The sequence below is a fragment of the Rhinichthys klamathensis genome, unplaced genomic scaffold, assembly GCF_029890125.1.
Source record: "Rhinichthys klamathensis goyatoka isolate OS25496 unplaced genomic scaffold, OSU_Roscu_1.1 h1tg000011l_1, whole genome shotgun sequence".
In the NCBI taxonomy this organism is placed as follows: Eukaryota; Metazoa; Chordata; class Actinopteri; order Cypriniformes; family Leuciscidae; genus Rhinichthys; species Rhinichthys klamathensis.
Genome location: NW_026606564.1, coordinates 15,489,107 through 15,509,679, shown reverse-complemented (window position 1 = coordinate 15,509,679; position 20,573 = coordinate 15,489,107). Strand labels below are relative to the sequence as shown.

Sequence of the window (20,573 nt, the reverse complement as noted above, 5' to 3'; positions counted from 1 at the left end):
TTTCAATGCTTGTGTCCACCCTGAGTTAGACCGCTCCTCCACTGACTCTGTCGCAACGCCCTCGTCAGTAGCTCTTAATAGCTTAATCGCAGAGCTTAATCTTGTAGACCCATGGCGTATTAAAAATGGTAACTCTAAAGTTTACACATTCTATTCTGCACGTCACAAATCGTTTTCTAGGATCGATTATATTCTGGTTGACCCCTCTCTAGTCCAATACATCAGTACTATTGATATTTTGCCTATTTTGATTTCGGATCATTCACCGGTTATCTGTAATATTACTATAGGTGCTAAAACCTCTAAAGTCAATAGATGGCGCTTCAATACTTCATTATTATACAATATCTCCTTCCTAGATCAACTTAGATAGGAATTAATTATTTTTTGGGAAATTAATTCCCACTGCCACAATCCACAGATGTTGTGGGAAGTTACAAAATGCTTTTTAAGGGGTAATTGCATTTCATATTCTGCCAAAGTCAAGGCCTCTAGGAATAAACGGTCTGAGGAGCTAGAAAAAAAGATTACAGATCTAGATCATCAACAGGCTTGTTCTTTTTCTGATGAGCTTAATAAGGAGCTATCTTTATTGAAAGTAGAATATACTTCTCTATCTATATCCAAAGCTGAGTTTATCATTCATAGAACCAAGCAAAAATACTATTTTAATGCAGATAGGCCTAGCAGATTGCTCGCACTGAAACTCAAAGAGTGCGAATCTAAAGCCGGCATTAATGTTATTAAAACTGACTCTGGTGAAATTACTACGGACCCAAAGGCTGTTAACGATGAGTTTAGATCATTCTACTCTACATTGTATTCTTCTGAGGTCTGCCTCAACAGAGGAGAATGTAGTGATTTTCTCAGTCACCTGAACCTTCCCACTTTACCAATCTGCTCAGGAATTACTGGATGCTCCTATAACCCTGGAGGAACTCCACAATGCAGCTAAATTGTTCCAGAAAGGTAAATCTCCCGGCCCTGATGGAATTCCTCTGGAGCTCTATCTAGCTATCTGGGATATTGTGGGCCCCCTAATTCTGAAGTCCATGAATTATGCCATTGATCATGGTACACTTCATAGAGATCAAAATGTTGCCATCATTACCCTGTTACTTAAAAAAGACAAAGATCCACTAAGTTGTTCTAGTTATCGTCCAATATCTCTGATATCAGCCGACGCCAAGATCCTAGCCAAAGCATTGGTTTTAAGATTGGAACCATATATTGATAATTTGATTCATTATGACCAGACTGGCTTCTTGAAGGGCCGTTTAGCATCGGCTAACATGCGCCGACTATTACACATTATTGATTACGCTCAGACCACTAATGCTACTTCTGCCATTTTTTCTTTGGACGCTCTCAAAGCATTTGATAGGCTTGAATGGGGTTATCTGTGGGTTGTTTTGGAACGTTTTGGATTTGGCTCCAAGTTCCTGAATATTATACGACTGTTATATAAATGTCCTTCTGCTTCCGTATCAACAGGTTTCTATCAATCACAACCTTTCTCACTTCAAAGAGGTTGTCGGCAAGGTTGTCCCTTGTCACCAATTTTATTTGCACTCTCACTAGAACCTCTCGCACAAGCTCTTAGACAAAGCCAAACAGTAACACCTATCTTTCAGACTTAAATACCTCTATACCAGAAGCTTTGCGTTTTTTCAACTCCTTTGCACTATGTCTGGCTATAAAATAAACTGGGATAAGTCATCCTTAATGGCACTTAATAGCATTACTAAAGCAGTATCTCTACCTAGTGGCCTTGTCTTTGCTAATTCATGCACCTATCTTGGTATTAAAATTATGGATTCTCTGTCTAGGATTGCTCAGACAAATTTTTCTAGAATCAGTCAGAAAATTAAGCAGGACATACAGAGGTGGGACAACGTTAAAATGTCAATGCAAGCTAGAATTAGCACGGTTAAAATGAACATTTTACCCAGAGTTAACTTTTTATTTTTCATGCTCCTGTGTTTTCCTCCTCCAAAATATTTCAAATAAATGAATTCATTAATCTCTAAATTCATCTGGGGTGGTAAGCGTCCTAGAGTCAGACTTTCAGTATTACAGCGTGCAAAACTGCATGGCGGTCTTGCACTTCCTAATTTAATGCTTTACTACTTTGCTTTCCAAATTAGGGCCATGCGTGTCTGGGTGGACACTCACTCCAAAGTACCCTGGAGAAGCATTGAGTCTGACCGTGTTCTTCCCCATAGACTTCAAGATCTGCCTTTTACTGGTGTAGGCTCAAGAAGTTTACATCAGAAGTTCGGAAATATTATCCCAGTCACTTTAAAAGCGTGGTTCAATGCAGAAAAGATTACAGGTCACGTTAAAAAAATCTCACGTCAGTCTCCTCTCTGGAACAATGCCCGCCTATTATCTGGTAATCAACCTTTCATTTACCCTTCCTGGTCCTTAAAAGGTGTGTTCACATTTGGCGATATATTCAATGGCAGTGGATTGCGCGCATTTCAAGATATTCAAGCAGATTATTCTTTGCCAGGTACCTCCTTTTTTATGTACCTGAAGTTAAGATCTGCAATGAAAGCATACGGGGTACCTTGGAATTCCAGCCTAGATGATCACCCATTGTTAAAGTGGTTCAAAAATACTGGGAAAATTCAGGGCACAGTCTCCTTGATTTATAAACGACTACTTGAATGTTCATATAAAACCTTGAAGGTATTAGCTGTGTGGGAGAGAGAACTCTCATGGCTGGGCTATAGCCCTGACTGGAATACAGTTTGGTCAAATCTCTGTCTTACCTCCAAAAACCCCTCACACATTCTTATTCATTTCAAAACTATACACAAAATGTATTGTACCCCATACAAGCGATACTTGATGAAACTCTCTTCAAATCCTAATTGCAGTCTGTGCAACAATAACTCTAAAGGTACTTTTTTGCATATGTTTTGGGACTGTACGGTTATATCCAATTTTTGGAAACATGTAGTTCAAGTACTAAAACATATCACAAAGTTGCAGTTTGACCTCGACCCTTGTCTTATGTTGTTGAATGATGATTCTTCATACAACTTTACGTTAGTTCAGAGAAGATTGTTAATGTCTGGTTTCACTGCTGCTAAAAAAACAATTATACAGCAATGGTTCACTCCTGACATGGATCTTAGAAGATTCTGGCTGCTGTCTTTTCATTATATTGCTTGTTTAGAACGCAGCACTGCAAGGATAAATGGGGCTAGAATACAAACGGTTACTCATTGGAGTAGTACAGCCCAAGCTCTAAAAGAATTGTTTTAAATTGATGATGCATTATTCTGTGCTGTAATTGGCTGCCGGGGTTTATTTGTATGTTCCTTTTAAGTTACCCCTCCTTGTGTCCTTTGTGTGTTTGTGTTTTTTTTTTTTCTATTTTATTGATATTCATGCTGTCATCTGACATTTGTAATGTTATTATTTCAAATAAAAAAACAATCAAAAATAAATAAATAAATAAATAAAGGTGACTTGACTTGATTTGAATATCCAATGCACAGCAAATAATTCTTAGTAAGGCAAAAGCACAGAAGAAAATAGTTTACAAATGATTAATTTTTAAATTATTTTAATTGACAATGAGCAGGCCCAACAGGCATTAGTATAAACTGAAAAACATTTTGCTGAAGGTCTAAAATGACTTCAAGGAACAGGTTTGATCATCATCATCGTCAAGGATAAATCACAGATTTCAGTAGACTGTCTGCAGAATGAGGTGGATGTGATTTCAGAGCGAAAGCCTGATCCGCTTCTTCCCAGTGTGAACTCTCACGTGAATCTCATGTGATTTCTGGCTTCTGTTTTTTCTTCCTTGTTCACGTCCAGCACGTCTAAAAGAAACATTAAATAATATGAGATTTCAAATGGAAGACAAACGTAAAGTGAAAAGTGAAGCTTAAAGTCAAGATCACTGATGAGATTAATAGTGATTTTAATCCCATCAAATCTTGTCGACAACTGCTGTGCACGATTATGATCTATTTTAATGTCATGAAGATGATTTGAGTTATAAATCACTAGTTTGGTCATGAATCTCTAGATGGCGCAGCGTTTCCTACACGGCACAAGCTGATTGGCCTCTAAGCAAAAATGTAAGAATTTGTTGACAGACGGGCCTTTCAAACCAAACGTCAATATGTGTTGGACTGAAGTTAAAGCAAATTCATGGCTGTACAATAGAGAGCGCCACTTGCACCGCACATCATAAAAGAAAGAAATAAAATGTTTAAAAGTTCAAAGTCAGAATAATACACTTGGGTTATGTGCTTTAGTCTGTCATATTTTATTCTCGACCTGAAACAATGTAAATCTAGCGAGCATCAGCATTTTCTTCAGCATGATAAATGAATGAGGACTCAAGAATAAACACCAACCTCTTTGTTCTTACGTATCATGAGGTTTCATTCTGCATCACTGGCGTTATCTCTGTCCTCTCCTTCCAGATGCTTTCTGGTAGTTCTGCCAAAAACACAAACAAGTTTTATTTTTAACAGATAAATAATCAATATTTCAGATTTCAGTTTAACACCGTTTGTCCTGTGTCCTTGTAAGAAAGAAATGAGAGTTTAGCTTTTCAGCCATCTTGTCAGCGCTAGTACTTTTATGAAAACAGAAACTGTAACTAATGTGACAGATTTTTTTACAGAGGTGTTCTAATCTTTTCATTACAATGTGAAAAAAGCGGGCCAACCAATAAGTTATGTGCTTTTGGTCACATGTCCAGAGCCACTGCTGTTACATAAAACTACCACTTGATATCTCACTAACAAACTGTGTTACTGACAGCGAATAAAGCCCAAAGTACACTTCAGTTTTTTTATGCGTACGCTAGCTTTAGTACAGTCGAATGCCTTTGCTACGTCAGGAATGCTTTCAGGTCCTTCCTGATGTTAGAGTTTATTTTTATAAATTTGTTTTATTGTTTATATCTGTGTTTATTATTATTATTATTATTATTATGTGAAATTATTATTTTTATTATGTTGTGCATTTATATATTTCTATATTATTTCTATTTTGTTTGAGTATTGTCCATGTGTCAAGTGTTAGTGTCATGATATGTTTGCAGCAAAGCAAATACAAAATTTTTTTTGACGATTTATCTACACCCTAACAAGTGGGAGTCAAAACACACAACTGACCAAATCATATGTGAAAATCATTTTCATGTGGGTTGAACACGAGTTAATAGATACCAATCAACCAACAAATCTTTTTTTTGGCACAAGTTATAGTGGCACACAATCCGTCGGCACATGTTATAGCACACAAGTTATAGTGCACACAAGTTATAGTGGCACACAATCTGTCGGCACATGGCACAAATTATAGTGGCACACAATCCGTCGGCACATGGCACAAGTTTTAGTGGCACACAATCTGTCGGCACATGGCACAAGTTTTAGTGGCACACAATCTGTCGGCACATGGCACAAGTTATAGTGGCACACAATCCGTCGGCACATGGAACAAGTTATAGTGGCACACAATCTGTCGGCACATGGCACAAGTTTTAGTGGCACACAATCTGTCGGCACATGGCACAAGTTATAGTGGCACACAATCCGTCGGCACATGGCACAAGTTATAGTGGCACACAATCCGTCGGCACATGGCACAAGTTATAGTGGCACACAATCTGTCGGCACATGGCACAAATTATAGTGGCACACAATCCGTCGGCACATGGCACAAGTTTTAGTGGCACACAATCTGTCGGCACATGGCACAAGTTTTAGTGGCACACAATCTGTCGGCACATGGCACAAGTTATAGTGGCACACAATCCGTCGGCACATGGCACAAGTTATAGTGGCACACAATCCGTCGGCACATGGCACAAGTTATAGTGGCACTCAATCTGTCGGCACATGGCACAAGTTATAGTGGCACACAATCCGTCGGCACATGGCACAAATTATAGTGGCACACAATCTGTCGGCACATGGCACAAGTTTTAGTGGCACACAATCTGTCGGCACATGGCACAAGTTTTAGTGGCACACAATCTGTCGGCACATGGCACAAGTTATAGTGGCACACAATCTGTCGGCACATGGCACAAGTTATAGTGGCACTCAATCCGTCGGCACATGGCACAAATTATAGTGGCACACAATCTGTCGGCACATGGCACAAGTTTTAGTGGCACACAATCTGTCGGCACATGGCACAAGTTTTAGTGGCACACAATCTGTCGGCACATGGCACAAGTTATAGTGGCACACAATCCGTCGGCACATGGCACAAGTTATAGTGGCACACAATCCGTCGGCACATGGCACAAGTTATAGTGGCACACAATCTGTCGGCACATGGCACAAATTATAGTGGCACACAATCTGTCGGCACATGGCACAAGTTATAGTGGCACACAATCCGTCGGCACATGGCACAAGTTATAGTGGCACACAATCTGTCGGCACATGGCACAAGTTTTAGTGGCACATCAATCAATCCGTCGGCACAAGTTTTAGTGGTACATGACACAATCTATCGGCACATGGCACAAGGTTTAGCGGCGCATTATGATGCTATCTGTCGGCACTAGGGGTGCAACAGTTCACATTGCTCACTGTTTGGTTTGTATCACGGTTTTAGGTTCACGGTTTCGGTACGGTAAAGTATGTGCTATGTTCAGGGGGAAAAAAACACTGTCAAATAAAAAAAGGTAAAAAAAAAAAAAATCTAACTACAAACAATAGCACAAATAAACACAATAGAGCAAATATACTTATAAAATAAACAGGGCTTTTCAGGATATTCAGGCAGATCTAACATTAGCTTTCAGGTACAGAAATGTAATAAAGTAATCAAATGTAAAATAACATTGAATATTTCACTGTTTAAATTAAAGATTAATCCTTAAAAGCTATTCAACCAAGAGCAGTGAGTGATGGTACACGAGACGAGAACACACCAAAAGAGTCAGGACCTCGCTTTAAGTGTAGGGACACAACAATCTGATGTCAAAGAAATAGCGTAATTGAAAGCTGACTGTGTTGTCGCCTCTCATCCCCTACATGTTGGCCAAAAAACACACGCTTAAACACACCAAAAGGACTACAGCCGGCTGTCAACTTGCGTTCATGTAAGGAAGTAGCTCTCTATATTAGCTGGTGTCTATTTTCGTCAATCAAAACATGAAATCAAAACTAGGACTGCAGATATACAAACCGTAAACTCATCTTACCGTTTTATATATAAATCATGCCGATCATTTTTGCCACTCATGATTATTATGAAAATATTTGAGCGATGGAATACTCCGGTAAGATGTCAAATTATAACAGCCTTCTAACTGTACCGTTTTGACTTCTTTGCTCGCTGTTTTGCTATTATTGACTCTTTCACTTAATGGAATAGCCAATCATCTCTCTCACTGAGAGGCCAACGTTGACTTTACATGCCGAATCAGCCGAAAAAACAGAGACTAGAGCCAATGGTGCGGAAAAAAACTAAAGCTGACTTGGTGTGTCCTGGGCTAAACGTCTCAACCGAAGGACGGTGCTTGTTTCAGTACAATGTCCCGGTCAATATACTGAGCTGTTAGGACCCACAGACCACAGGGTGAGCAGCGCCCCCTGCTGGCCTCACTAACACCTCTTCCAGCAGCAGCCCAGTTTTAACAGGAGTCTCCCATCCAGGTACTGACCAGACTCAACACTGCTTAGCTTCAGTGGGCGACCAGTCTTGGGCTACAGGGCGATTTTTCTGTACCTAACTTGCACATAAGAGAATTTGTTTGCTCAGCACATAAAGATGAACTACTAACCGTGATCTCAGACTGCGGTGATGTGGTTTCTCCACCTCATGGATCTTCATGTGTAACTTCAGAAGAGTTTTAATAGTGAAACTCTTTCCGCACTGATCACACGTGTGCAGCTTCTCTCTGCTGTGGATCCTCTCATGTGTTTTCAGATTTGCTGACTGACAGAATCTCTTGTCACAGTGTGAACACTTGTAAGGTTTTTCTCCAGTGTGAATTCTCTGGTGTAATTTTAAACTGCTTGCTGAAATAAAAGTCTTCTCACACTCAAAGCACATGTACTCTCTCACACCAGAGTGTATTTTCTCATGTATTTGTAAAGTTTGCCGCCGTGAGAAACTCTTACCACAAACAGAACATGAATGTGGCCTCTCCTTCGTATGAACTGTCAGGTGTGCCTTCAGGATTGATGCCCTAATAAATGTTTTGCCGCATTGCTTACATGTGAACGGCTTCTCTCCAGTGTGGATTCTCATGTGTCGCTTAAGATTTTCTTTGTGTAGGAAACTCTTTTCACACTGATTACATGTGAAGGACTTCTCTCCTGTGTGAATCATCATGTGACTCTTAAGGTTTCCTGGTCGGATAAAACTCTTCCCACACTGATCGCATACATGCGGCCTCTCTCCTGTGTGAACTCTCATGTGAATCTCTCGACTTTTTTCTCGTCTGAAACTCATTCCACATTGATCACAAGTGAACGGCTTCTCACCTCTGTGGATCATCATGTGTTCTTTAAGGACCCTTGATCGGGTGAAACTCTTCCCACATTGATCACACTTAAACAGCTTCTCTCCAGTATGAACTTTCATGTGAGCATCAAGATTTTGTTTGTGTGGGAAATATTTTCCACATTGTTCGCATACATACGGCTTCGCTCCAGTGTGGATCCCCATGTGCCCTGTAAGACCTGATTTTTGTGTGAAGCTCTTCCCACATTGATCACATGTGTACGGCTTCTCTCCAGTATGAATTCTCATGTGAACATGAAGATATTGTTTGTAAGGGAATCTCTTTTCACACTGATCACACTTGAACGGCTTCTCTCTGGTATGAACTCTTGCATGAATTTCAAGACCTTGTTTTTTTGAGAATCTCTTCCCGCACTGATCACATGTGAACGGCTTCTCTCCTGTGTGGATCCTCATGTGCATTTTTAGACCACATTTCTTTGAGAAACTCATCCCACACTGATCACAAGTGAAGGGCTTCTCTCCTCTGTGGATCTTCATGTGTTCTTTAACGTTTCTTAATCGGGTGAAACTCTTCCCACATTGATCACACTTAAACGGCTTCTCTCCAGTATGAACTTTCATGTGAGCATCAAGAGTTTGTTTCTGTGTGAAATAGTTTCCACATTTTTCACATACATACGGCTTCACTCCAGTGTGGATCCTCATGTGCAGCGTAAGACCTCTATTTAGTGTGAAGCTCTTCCCACATTGATCACATGTGTACGGCTTCTCTCCAGTATGAATTCTCATGTGATCATGAAAATATTGTTTAGTAGAGAATCTCTTTTCACACTGATCACACTTGAACGGCTTCTCTCCAGTATGAACTCTTACGTGAATTTCAAGACCTTCTTTCCTTGAGAATCTCTTCCCGCACTGATCACATGTGAACGGCTTCTCTCCTGTGTGGATCCTCATGTGAATCTCTAGACTAGATTTCCTTGAAAAACTCTTCCCACACTGATCACAAGTGAACGGCTTCTCTCCTGTGTGGATCCTCATGTGCATATTTAGACCATATTTCCTTGAGAAACTCATCCCACACTGATCACAAGTGAACGGCTTCTCTCCTCTGTGGATCTTCATGTGAAGCTTTAGTTTATATTTCCTTGAAAAACTCTTTCCACACTGAGTGCAGGTTATAGATTTCTTCACGCTCGTTTTCTTTAAAAATGTTTTTTTAGTCTTTGATCGACTCAACTGTTTTTCTCCAGGTTTGACATGAAGTTCCTCCTCCACTTCACTCTCCTCATTCTCTTCCATCAGGTCTGAAATGAAAGAGAAAATTTCCTTTTCAGTACATCAAAATAATTCAAAAAGAGGATCATGAAGTGAAAGGCCATTAAAGTGAGCCCTGGAGTAACAAAGTAGACAAATGCTATAAAATGTTATGATCAGGGGCGTTTCCTCTGAGGAGGCAAGGGAGGCAGTGTCGCCTAAAAAAAACTAGATGAGAAAATAATAGATATAACACAAAAGTAAAAACGCAAATATTTAAAAATGTGACATTAAAAAGTGTAAAATTCGCTTGTTTTTAAAAAGTAACTGTCCAACAGCGACGCCTTCAGGTGAAGTTACAGCAGGACGCCGCGTCTCTCTTGCCTCCCCTGAGCCCATTGAGTTTTAACAGACCCTATAAAGCATGGGCTGGGGTTAATGGGGGTAATTGAGAATGAAAGTAATTGGGGGAATGTCATGCAAGACCTCCATTGCGCTGTGATTGTATATAATAATAATAGTAATAATTAATTACATTTATATAGCGCTTTTCTAGGCACTCAAAGCGCTTCACATAGAAGGGGGGATCTCCTCAACCACCACCAATGTGCAGCATCCACTTGGATGATGCGACGGCAGCCATATTGTGCCAGAATGCCCACCGCACACCAGCTTACTGGTGGAGAGGAGACAGAGTGATAAAGCCAATTAGTGTATATGAGGATGATTAGGAGGCCATGATGGACAGAGGCCACTGGGCAAATTTGGCCAGGATGTCGGGGTTACACCCCTACTCTTTCGAAAGACATCCTGGGATTTTTAATGATCGCAGAGAGTCAGGGCCTCGGTTTAACGTCTCATCCGAAGGACGATGCTCTTTGACAGTACAGTGTCCCCGTCACTATACTGGGGCGTTAGGACCCACACAGACCACAGGGAGAGCGCCCCCTACTGGCCTCACTAACACCTCTTCCAGTAGCAACCTGGTTTTCTCAGAAGGTCTCCCATCCAGGTACTAACCAGGCTCAGCCCTGCTTAGCTTCAGTGGGCAACCAGTCTTGGACTACAGGGTGATATGGCTGCTGGCAACTCGGTTATATGATCAGTTATTATTGGTTCTGGTGATAATTCCCACCACTTGTATTCGTGCACATTCTCATCGGTCTGACTGAAGACATTGCGTTAATGGGAAGACTAATTAAAGAGTAAGTAAACACCTCAAGTCAAAATCATACTTGAAATGGCTTGAAAACATGATCGTGGATTTTTTTTTTAGTGAGCAAACAGCTTGGAGAAATTAACTATACATCTTCATTTCTGTGACCACCAGTGTGAACAAGCTTGATGACTGATGACAATAAGTTGACAATTAAAAAGAAAAGCTGAACATTAGTTCACAAATAATATTAAAAATCGGTTAAATTGTTACTGCCTTTAGTTATTATTTTGGAATAAATGTAAAAATGTGTAAAATCACCAACTTGATGAAATGTTTTATGGGTTTTTTATGGGTTCTCACTTTACGAGAAGATTTCTGCTGATATTTCACCAGTATCGGCATTGCTCGTCTCTGCGCAAGACACTGTCACTCAGTCCAGTTACACTGTTACGACACTAGGTAGCGGCAAGGGCCTGTCTTTGAGTGAGTCATTAAACTGTTCATTCAACGGAAATGTAAAAAAATGCGGATTCATTCTAAGATATACACTCACCTAAAGGATTATTAGGAACACCTGTTCAAGTTCTCATTAATGCAATTATCTAATCAACCAATCCCATGGCAGTTGCTTCAATGCATTTAGGGGTGTGGTCCTGGTCAACACAATCTCCTGAACTCCAAACTGAATGTGGGAATGGGAAAGAAAGGTGATTTAAGCAATTTTGAGTGTGGCATGGTTGTTGGTGCCAGACGGGCCGGTCTGAGTATTTCACAATCTGCTCAGTTACTGGGATTTTCACGCACAACCATTTCTAGGGTTTACAAAGAATGGTGTAAAAGGGGAAAAACATCCAGTATGCGGCAGTCCTGTGGGCGAAAATGCCTTGTTGATGCTAGAGGTCAGAGGAGAATGGGCCGACTGATTCAAGCTGATAGAAGAGCAACTTTGACTGAAATAACCACTCGTTACAACCGAGGTATGCAGCAAAGCATTTGTGAAGCCACAACACACACAACCTTGAGGCGGATGGGCTACAACAGCAGAAGACCCCACCGGGTACCACTCATCTCCACTACAAATAGGAAAAAGAGGCAACAATTTGCACAAGCTCACCAAAATTGGACAGTTGAAGACTGGAAAAATGTTGCCTGGTCTGATGAGTCTCGATTTCTGTTGAGACATTCAGATGGTAGAGTCAGAATTTGGCGTAAACAGAATGAGAACATGGATCCATCATGCCTTGTTACCACTGTGCAGGCTGGTGGTGGTGGTGTAATGATGTGGGGGATGTTTTCTTGGCACACTTTAGGCCCCTTAGTGCCAATTGGGCATTGTTTAAATGCCACGGCCTACCTGAGCATTGTTTCTGACCATGTCCATCCCTTTATGACCACCATGTACCCATCCTCTGATGGCTACTTCCAGCAGGATAATGCACCATGTCACAAAGCTCGAATCATTTCAAATTGGTTTCTTGAACATGACAGTGAGTTCACTGTACTAAAATGGCCCCCACAATCCCCAGTTCTCATCCCAATAGAGCATCTTTGGGATGTGGTGGAACTGGAGCTTTGTGCCCTGGATGTGCATCCCACAAATCTCCATCAACTGCAAGATGCTATCCTATCAATATGGGCCAACATTTCTAAAGAATGCTTTCAGCACCTTGTTGAATCAATGCCACGTAGAATTAAGGCAGTTCTGATGGCGAAAGGGGGTCAAACACAGTATTAGCATGGTGTTCCTAATAATCCTTTAGGTGAGTGTATGTAATGAAACAAGCTGTTAATTATTTTAAAGTGGTGGTAAAATGCCATTTTCACAAGATGTAAAATAAATCTCTGATGTCCCCAGAGAGTGTGTGTGTGAAGTTTTAGCACAAAATACCCCCCAGATATTTTTATATAGCATGTTAAAGTTGTCACTTTTTGAGGGTTTGCCAAAACGCACCGTTTTGTGTCTGGCCCTTTAAATGCAAATGAGCTGCAGCAGAGGGCGCGGTTTCAAGAGCGTGTGTGTGTTAGCAGCTGCGATTACCTCACGCAGACACACTAAACTGACAGAAACTGTTCTGCCTTTAACCCTCTGGGGTCTGAGGTGTTTTTGGGGTCCTTGAGATGTTCTGGTATGCCCTGACATTTGTGCTTTTTTCAGGTGCTTAGAAACATATTAATGGCACTGGTGAAATTACACTCTATTTAGCACAAACAGGGCTACCATAATATGTTAGCAACATGTATGTACATGTTTGTATTTTTGAGAGAATATTGTTTATGCATGGTTATTGAAAAAACTAAAAAATAAAGTTTCTGAAATAAGGGCACAAAACACACACTAAATATGTGTCCACAAGACTTTTGACTAATGGATGTTGTCGCCTAGAGTTTAGGCTTCAAAATGATCTGAAAATCATCCTGTCTAATCATTCACATAAAACAATAGATTGTTTTAAATTGTGAAAAACATTTTTTTGTTTGCAAAGGCAATATGCGGATGGGGGTGAACTGCCCAACCCCCTCATGAATAATTAAGTGGTTCTCACCTGAGCAGACAATGACCCTGCATAATAATGAACCTTTCATTCAGGGGTGTCACAAAAGAAGAATGCAAGGACAATATATAAATAAATAACTATATATATATATATATATATACATATACAAACAATCAAAATATAAATGAAAGCCAAAAGCACATTTTTAGTCATACCTGGAAACAAATCCTGGTCAAATGGCTATATGGGCCATTCTACGGAATTGGTTCAAAGTTTGAGTTGGAAACATCTTGAAAATAAAATTGTCTTTTTCCATAAATGTCTTATAAAGTATTGTTTTTTAAAGTAGGCCAATACATTTTATCATACATATTTCAAAGTTAAGGATTCATTATTTTGATATAGCTTGCATTGGAACAAACACTATAAGGGTGTACTCACACTAGCCAGTTTGAACCGTGCCCGAGTGCGTTTGACCACCAAAACGCGGTTCGTTTGACTAGTGTGAGTGCTCCGAACCGTGCCCGGCCGCGGCTCGATTAGCCGGCCCTGGCCCGCTTGGAAGAGGTGGGCCAGAGCACGGTTCAGTTGGACTCGGGCGCGGTTCGCATGCAGTGTGAGCGCTAACCGTGCTGGAGCACGGAACAGGACGCGTGGCGTCATGGTTTTGCGACGCTCCAAAACCAACACAGTCCGTAATCAAAGCTGCAAAGTCCTTGCTGCACTTCAGCTGGTACCTTGCAAACCTCCTCATACGAGCAGCACGATTACGTGAAAATTTTCGCGCCACTAAGGTGACGCATCTGTTTAACAACAGGCTGTGGACCACCGTGGACCAAACGACACAAAATTATCCACAAAGAAAACAGAGCGATGGACTTCATTGTGTTCAGAGAGCGCCGCTCTTCTTGTTTATCCCGAAACCGTCGCACGCACCATAATGACGTAAGCGTGCTCCGGCACGAATGCTGAAACCCTATGTGAGTGCAGGCCAGAGGGGGAGTGGGGAGGGGGGACAATCGTACTTGGGCCCGGTTCATGGCAACCGTGCCTAGTGTGAGTACACCCTAACAGTTGATTAGTTTATTTGTGACAAAACATACTATATATTTAACATATGAGCAGAAACGGTCTAACAAAAGCTTATTTGATGTCTATTTTATAGCCTAAAAACTTTATAATCTATCCAAAATTAGTCAACGAAATGTTGTCATTACAGACACTAGTATATCGCGATTAGAAGAAATCTCAGTAGGCTATAGCAATATAGTTTGGATGTCTTCATGTAAAAATAACATTTACTAATGTACAGTAGGTAGTCAACCAGAATGCCTATTACAGCCGCGGCAAATCCACCGCCGTAAAAATAAACCAGTCGCATTTCAAAGTCGTTCGCAAAATGACCGCCAAGTGGCGCAAAGGGACATTTAGCAAAACGTAAGTGGGGCAATTAACAGTAAGGATGAAATACTACAAGTTATGGTAATTTCCAAATAAGCCAACAACAAACATTTATTTTTAAACAAAAATTTTTAAATATGCAACATGTACGTTTAAACAACAAACAATACAATCTGAACCAGCGCAACTATTGAGTCATGCAGCGCGTTTCAGTTACGATCCTGGTTCCAGTGGCCTTAATACATTCACGGCTTTTTTAAATGACACAAAGCGTTTTGAGATGGTTTTGAATTAAATATTGAAGTTTATAATTAGGATATTTTGGCACATCACGGAGTGGCGCTATGCATTATTCTAAAATCTGGCTTTATTCTGGCATGTTGAATTAGATTTTGACAAACGCGGCGGCGCGTTAATTTGAATTTATTTTTCTCATAACAGCTAAGAACTTAATAGGCTATAGCCTACTGCGTAATTGTTGGTCATACAGATAAGATATCATCTTTTAAAACTGTAAAAGGTCTATTATTCATGTAGTAGGCTATAGGCCTACACTCACAGGCTAACGACAAAACGTTTTCTCGCTCATGTGAGAAACAAACGTTTGGGCAATTCTCAGTGAGTAAATTCATAGCCGAGCGGTAGAACTTACGGTTCGATCATCAAGATGACACGGGTTCAAATCCCGAACAAACATGATCTACTGTAAATTGTATATTCATTAATGCAGAGAGATTTGTCTAGCTCTAAAACTATGTTACACCATACAGTTTTTTGCTTATATTTATAAAATAAAATTACCATGCATTTCCATTTTACACTAAGGAACATAGTAGGCTATCCAACAGAACGACTTTGCATCTGTATAATAATAGGCTACCAATCGTAATTTCAAAAGCAGTTCTGTTAAAATTTTTTTTTTTATATATAGGCTATATATATATATATATATATATATTTTTTTTTGGATTCCCTACAACCTAGAGTTTTTAAAAACATGGTTTTAAGTAAAGTGTGATTTGCCAGGGGGGACGGGGATTTCCTTCTGGTCTAAACATCCCTGCTTCTGCTGAATTATTTTAATCCCCACACCCCTCCCTCCACAGTAATCAATGCTAGGCTAGGCTACTTCACCAATAGACCATATCAAATATATAAAATAGAGATATGCAACAGGCACGTTTAAACGACAAACAATAAAATCAAAACCAGTGTTTCAGTTGTTCATTAGTTCAAGTGGCCTTAATGCATGCACGGCTTTTCAAATTTCACAAAGCGTTTTGAGATTATTTTGAATGAAATATTGAAGTTTATAAGTGTTTTGGCACACCACGCCGAGTGGCCCTATGCATTTTTCTAAAGTCGGGTTTTATTCTGGCATGTTGAGTTAGTGTTCGACAAACGCGGCGGCGCGTTCATTTAGATCTATTTATTTTTCTCATTACAGCTAAAATAGCTTAATAGGCGACTCCGTAATTTTTTGGTCATACAGATAAGAGTAGATTAGCTTACATCGTTCAAAACTGTAAACTTGTATTCATACTATTAGGCTAACGACAAAAGTTTATCTGTCGTCTCTGTCTCCGGGAACTGCGCGTCACAAAAATGAACCGAAAGCCACTTCAGCTCAGTCACGATAAGAAATCGGCTATGTCTAAAGCCTTTAAATGTCTAAATATTTAGGCTAATAAATGTTATCTGATTATGTAATCCATATGAAAACGAGAGGTACAGAGGATCTACTCAAACATGCAATGTAAGCGCTTCCCAATGAGAAAATGACAAGACAAGGGTGAAAATCTTGCTCTAATTATGTAGGCTAAATCGCCCTGAATTAAAATGTAAAAACAGATCAAATAATTTATTTGTCGAAATGTTGCGATACTGTTTCATTTAAGTTCATAATTATTCTAAAAATGTTATTTAATTTAGCAGCATTACCACGAAGCACCGTGGTTCGATATTTATTTGAATAATACAAAAAAAAAATATCTTAATTAATTGCATGCCTGGTTGTAAGGATCCAAAGATCCCTGTAGAATTGAATATTGAGTTGAACATTTTGTTCATGACAACACATTAACATGCGTTTTTTCAGATTATATTTAGTTTTGCTTGGAAAAAGCTGGCTTTGATTTTATTTAATCAATTATTGAAATAATGAAATATTTAGTAATAAACTTTTATGACATAAATATCACTAGGCTACATGTAACTTAAATCATTTAATTCCTTCATTATCAACACTGTCTAGAATAGCGATTTAAGTGTGAATTGCGACTTCTCTTTGTGTTAAGTCAGCCTCAGACTTAGAGAGCCGGTGGGGGGTTGGAGGGACAGTTCAGTTGCTGGACAAAGGTGTTAATGTTCCTCTTTCATATGGAGAGTGTCGGATAGCCAGCCGATGAGCAGGCAAAATTATTGTAAGGATAAATTTCTCGATGTGTCCAAATGTAGGCCCCATATCTTATTAAATTATAAATATTGTAGTTTATTTATTGTAGCCTATTTAAATTTTTTTTTTTCACACAAAATTTCAATTGAAGTTATTGTAAGGTGAATTCAACAAGGCATGCTGTGTCTTTGAAGCAACAATTAAAGGCTAAATATTTTTTTCGTGATTTGTATGGCTGACACGCAGCGACATATACAGTATTATCAGCTGTATGATGTGTTTTTACCCTGAAATGTTTAATTTCGAGAGAGACCCGGCACGCGCAGCGAGGGAGACTAAATAAACTTGCTAAAAAGAGATTAATTAAATTTAATTATGTTGCTTTGGACAATTTTCGTTTTGTACTGTTTTAATTGTTTAATTTAGCTGAAATTTCTTTGGCAATACAAATTTAAAATGTCGCAAGAATAAGATTAGCCTAGTGTTTCTTATTTTGCATCGCAAAAGAAATAAACTCTAAACTCGATGCAACCCTGTTTTAAAAAAAAAATAAAAAACTGTCCCGCCACTTTATTTAAACCTTGAAATGTTCGAACTTGGTTTCAAACTTAAGTCATTTTAGTGTTCTTTTACATTACACAATAATTTAGCAGACTAAAGACGAGCTTCTTCATTTTCATTTTCTGATGCAATCGGCTGCCAATCTTCCTTCATCAGTTTGTGTCGTTTGTGCAGCGGCTGCGGTTCTACAGGAATGTAGCAAATGTATGTTGTAATGATAATTAAACAAAACTCTTGACTTTAAATAAGTAAACAGTTATAAACAGTTACCTATTTAAGCATCAAGGTGGTAAAATATAAACGCTGTCGGCCAACATCATGTATGCTACATTGAGATTCGATCTCGGGTCCATTGAAGCTCGTGTTGTTGCATTGACCACTGAGCTACCGTCTGTACGCTGTTAAGGTTAACGTCTTATGCTCTTGCAAAGCCTCATTGATGTAGCCTAAATGTTTTTATTGCAATGTTTTATGTTGAAATGTTTTCATTATTTATTCAATTTAATTTTAGTAGCCTAATTTCAGTATTGTGATTATTATTTTAACAACGTTTCACTTGAATTCATCTGCTACCAGCTTTCAATCGCTCTGAATGAGCCGCGGCGCGGCAGCAGATTACGCAATAGAGAGAATAAACGAACACTTTTCAGAGTCTATGATTGTAGCGCCTCTTAGCGGTAAAAGGCAGCAAATACACCCCACATTTTACCGCCGCGGTGGAACGGCTGATGTGGGCGTTGTCATGGCTTGCCTCAACATTTGCGTTTGAATAGCGCGCGTCCTCCGTGGGCGTGTCACATTAACGCGTAATGAAGTGTAATGAGCTGGGAAAAAAAATCTTTCATACAGATTACATAAACTGAGAATATTTGTTTTTTATATAAATTACTTCATTGAAAAGAAGAGAATTCAAGCTTCATAAAGAAAAATCTCTCGTGCCTGTATGACAAGTATTTGCGGAGTTATAGTTAATTTTAGGACGCGTTTCAGAATGGAATGCACTGACAGAGAGATGGCAAAACTCGCATCATGTTTATTTTTCTTTATTTGACAAAAAGCACAACACTTTGTTTTTATTGTGAATATACAGAAAAATAATAGACACTTAACAGGATCGATTGATGTATAACACTTATATTTAAGATCAAAATCAACAGAGTATTTTGAGTCTCTTTTGCACTGATAAGAAAAAAAGCGAGACAATCGCGCCGGCGCGATAGCCGACCCCGGGGGGTTAATGTTAAAACGGAGCCAGACAATGATGGAGAGACTCAAGACGTGACAACATGTAGAAGCAACAGGACGTCTCTGAATGGTTTGTTGATTAATTTATGTTGCTGATGTGGAGTTAACCATCTTCAATTAGGATATTCTGTCATGGTAATCTATAAATCGCTCGTATAGGAACTGTTGTGAGATGCACACAGAGTGACTTACTATTGCATGTGAAAAGATGGATGCTAAAGTTTGAACTGACTCACAAATGTACTCTTATACAAAAACTTTTCCTCTTCTCAACATGGACTGCGTGTCCCCGGGGCGGGTTTATGTACATTTTAGGGTTGGTGATGTCACTAACCCGGGAGGAATGTCGTGTAGTCCCTACCAGCCGTTTGTTGTAGTCCTTTTCTTTAAAGGTGCAAAACGCAGGTTTCTGAGTTTCTGCAGAACTACGCCCCCTCTGGCGACAAGCGAAACTGCAACCAGAGTTGTGCACGCTCATAGACCACACGCACACGCACGAGCTGTTCATAACTAAAGGAGCATCTGCTGTACAGATCTTTGGTGTACAGTACAGCCAAAATGTCTTTAGAGGTAATAAAGTTATAAATCTGCAAGTCATTTCAAATATATGTAAGGAAAGACATTTGACTAAATTACTCTTATGTGTGAGGGGAAAACGGGGGTAGTAGAAAACTTTGTTTATGTGTTTACTGTATCTGTATCCACCTATGATTGTATTTTTATGAAAACACGTTCATGAACAATATAATTGATTACTTCGCAATAGTTCAAAATAATAATCATACCGTACACGGTTGGTCAACAACGTTCATTCAAATGTCTCAAGGTAATAAACAATCAAATGTCACCATGACGTTTTCATAAAAGCCAAAACAGGCTAAGCTGCCGAAGACTTGCGGGGTTCAGCCTGTGGTATTGATCTGAGAATATTCCAATAACAATACATCCTTTTTCTTGTTAGAATTTACTCAAAATTTGTGTCTAATTATCGGTCATATTTTTCAGCACTCAAGAATCTTGAACTGTTTTGCTAATCACTAAACTACATGTAGCGCTGATTTATTTAGTAGATATTTTGACAGGGACAATACACACTGACAAACATTAATGTGAAATGTGTCAATACTTGTATTGACACATTAACATGTATTTTATCACAATACCAAAATATTTTACGTTTTCCTCGTTTTGATAGAATACGAGCTCTGACCAATTTGATGTTACTGTGGAGAGAAGCACTGAGGATAGCAGTGACAGCAGTGAAAGGATTTACAATTTACTATTTTTACCGAAAAAGACAATATAGCCAATGCAACGGCGTTCTTCCTTGTTGGTCCGAACACAATTCCTAGTTTATGAAACTGTTCACTGACAATGGTATAAAATCAATACTGATTGTATATGTATCTAGCTTACGCTAAAGCATTACACATTTTACGCATCGTCATTTGTTGTCATACATAGATTGGCCGTATCAAACATTAGAGACTGGGCTATATCTTACCGTTTTATCAAGAAAAGAGCCAACTGAGGATCCCGTTTGAGACCAAGAGCAGACCGGAGATCTCTCCATTTGTTGAATAAC

At 39.4% G+C, this 20,573-nt stretch overlaps 1 protein-coding gene across 1 annotated transcript; it reads right to left on the bottom strand.

The window, feature by feature from the left end:
• Positions 1 to 4,412: 4,412 nt before the first annotated feature.
• Positions 4,413 to 14,049, bottom strand: LOC130096050 (zinc finger protein 260-like). The gene is made up of 4 exons (XM_056262684.1): positions 13,824 to 14,049; positions 8,091 to 9,782; positions 7,787 to 8,006; positions 4,413 to 4,470 (listed from the first exon to the last, which is right to left on the bottom strand). The coding sequence occupies exons 1-4, from the start codon at positions 14,047 to 14,049 to the stop codon at positions 4,413 to 4,415; spliced, it is 2,196 nt and encodes a 731-aa protein (XP_056118659.1).
• Positions 14,050 to 20,573: the final 6,524 nt, after the last annotated feature.

Bases quoted from the DNA above. Each gene is read 5' to 3' on its own strand.
- LOC130096050 (XM_056262684.1), bottom strand. From the start codon at position 14,049: ATGACGCCACGCGTCCTGTTCCGTGCTCCAGCACGGTTAGCGCTCACA. The intron at 8,007-8,090 runs ATGAGAAAATAC...GTTTAAAATTAC, and splicing joins GCGGCAAACTTTACAAATAC to ACCAGAGAATTCACACTGGA. The intron at 4,471-7,786 runs GTTAGTAGTTCA...TGTTTTTGGCAG, and splicing joins CACCGCAGTCTGAGATCACG to AACTACCAGAAAGCATCTGG.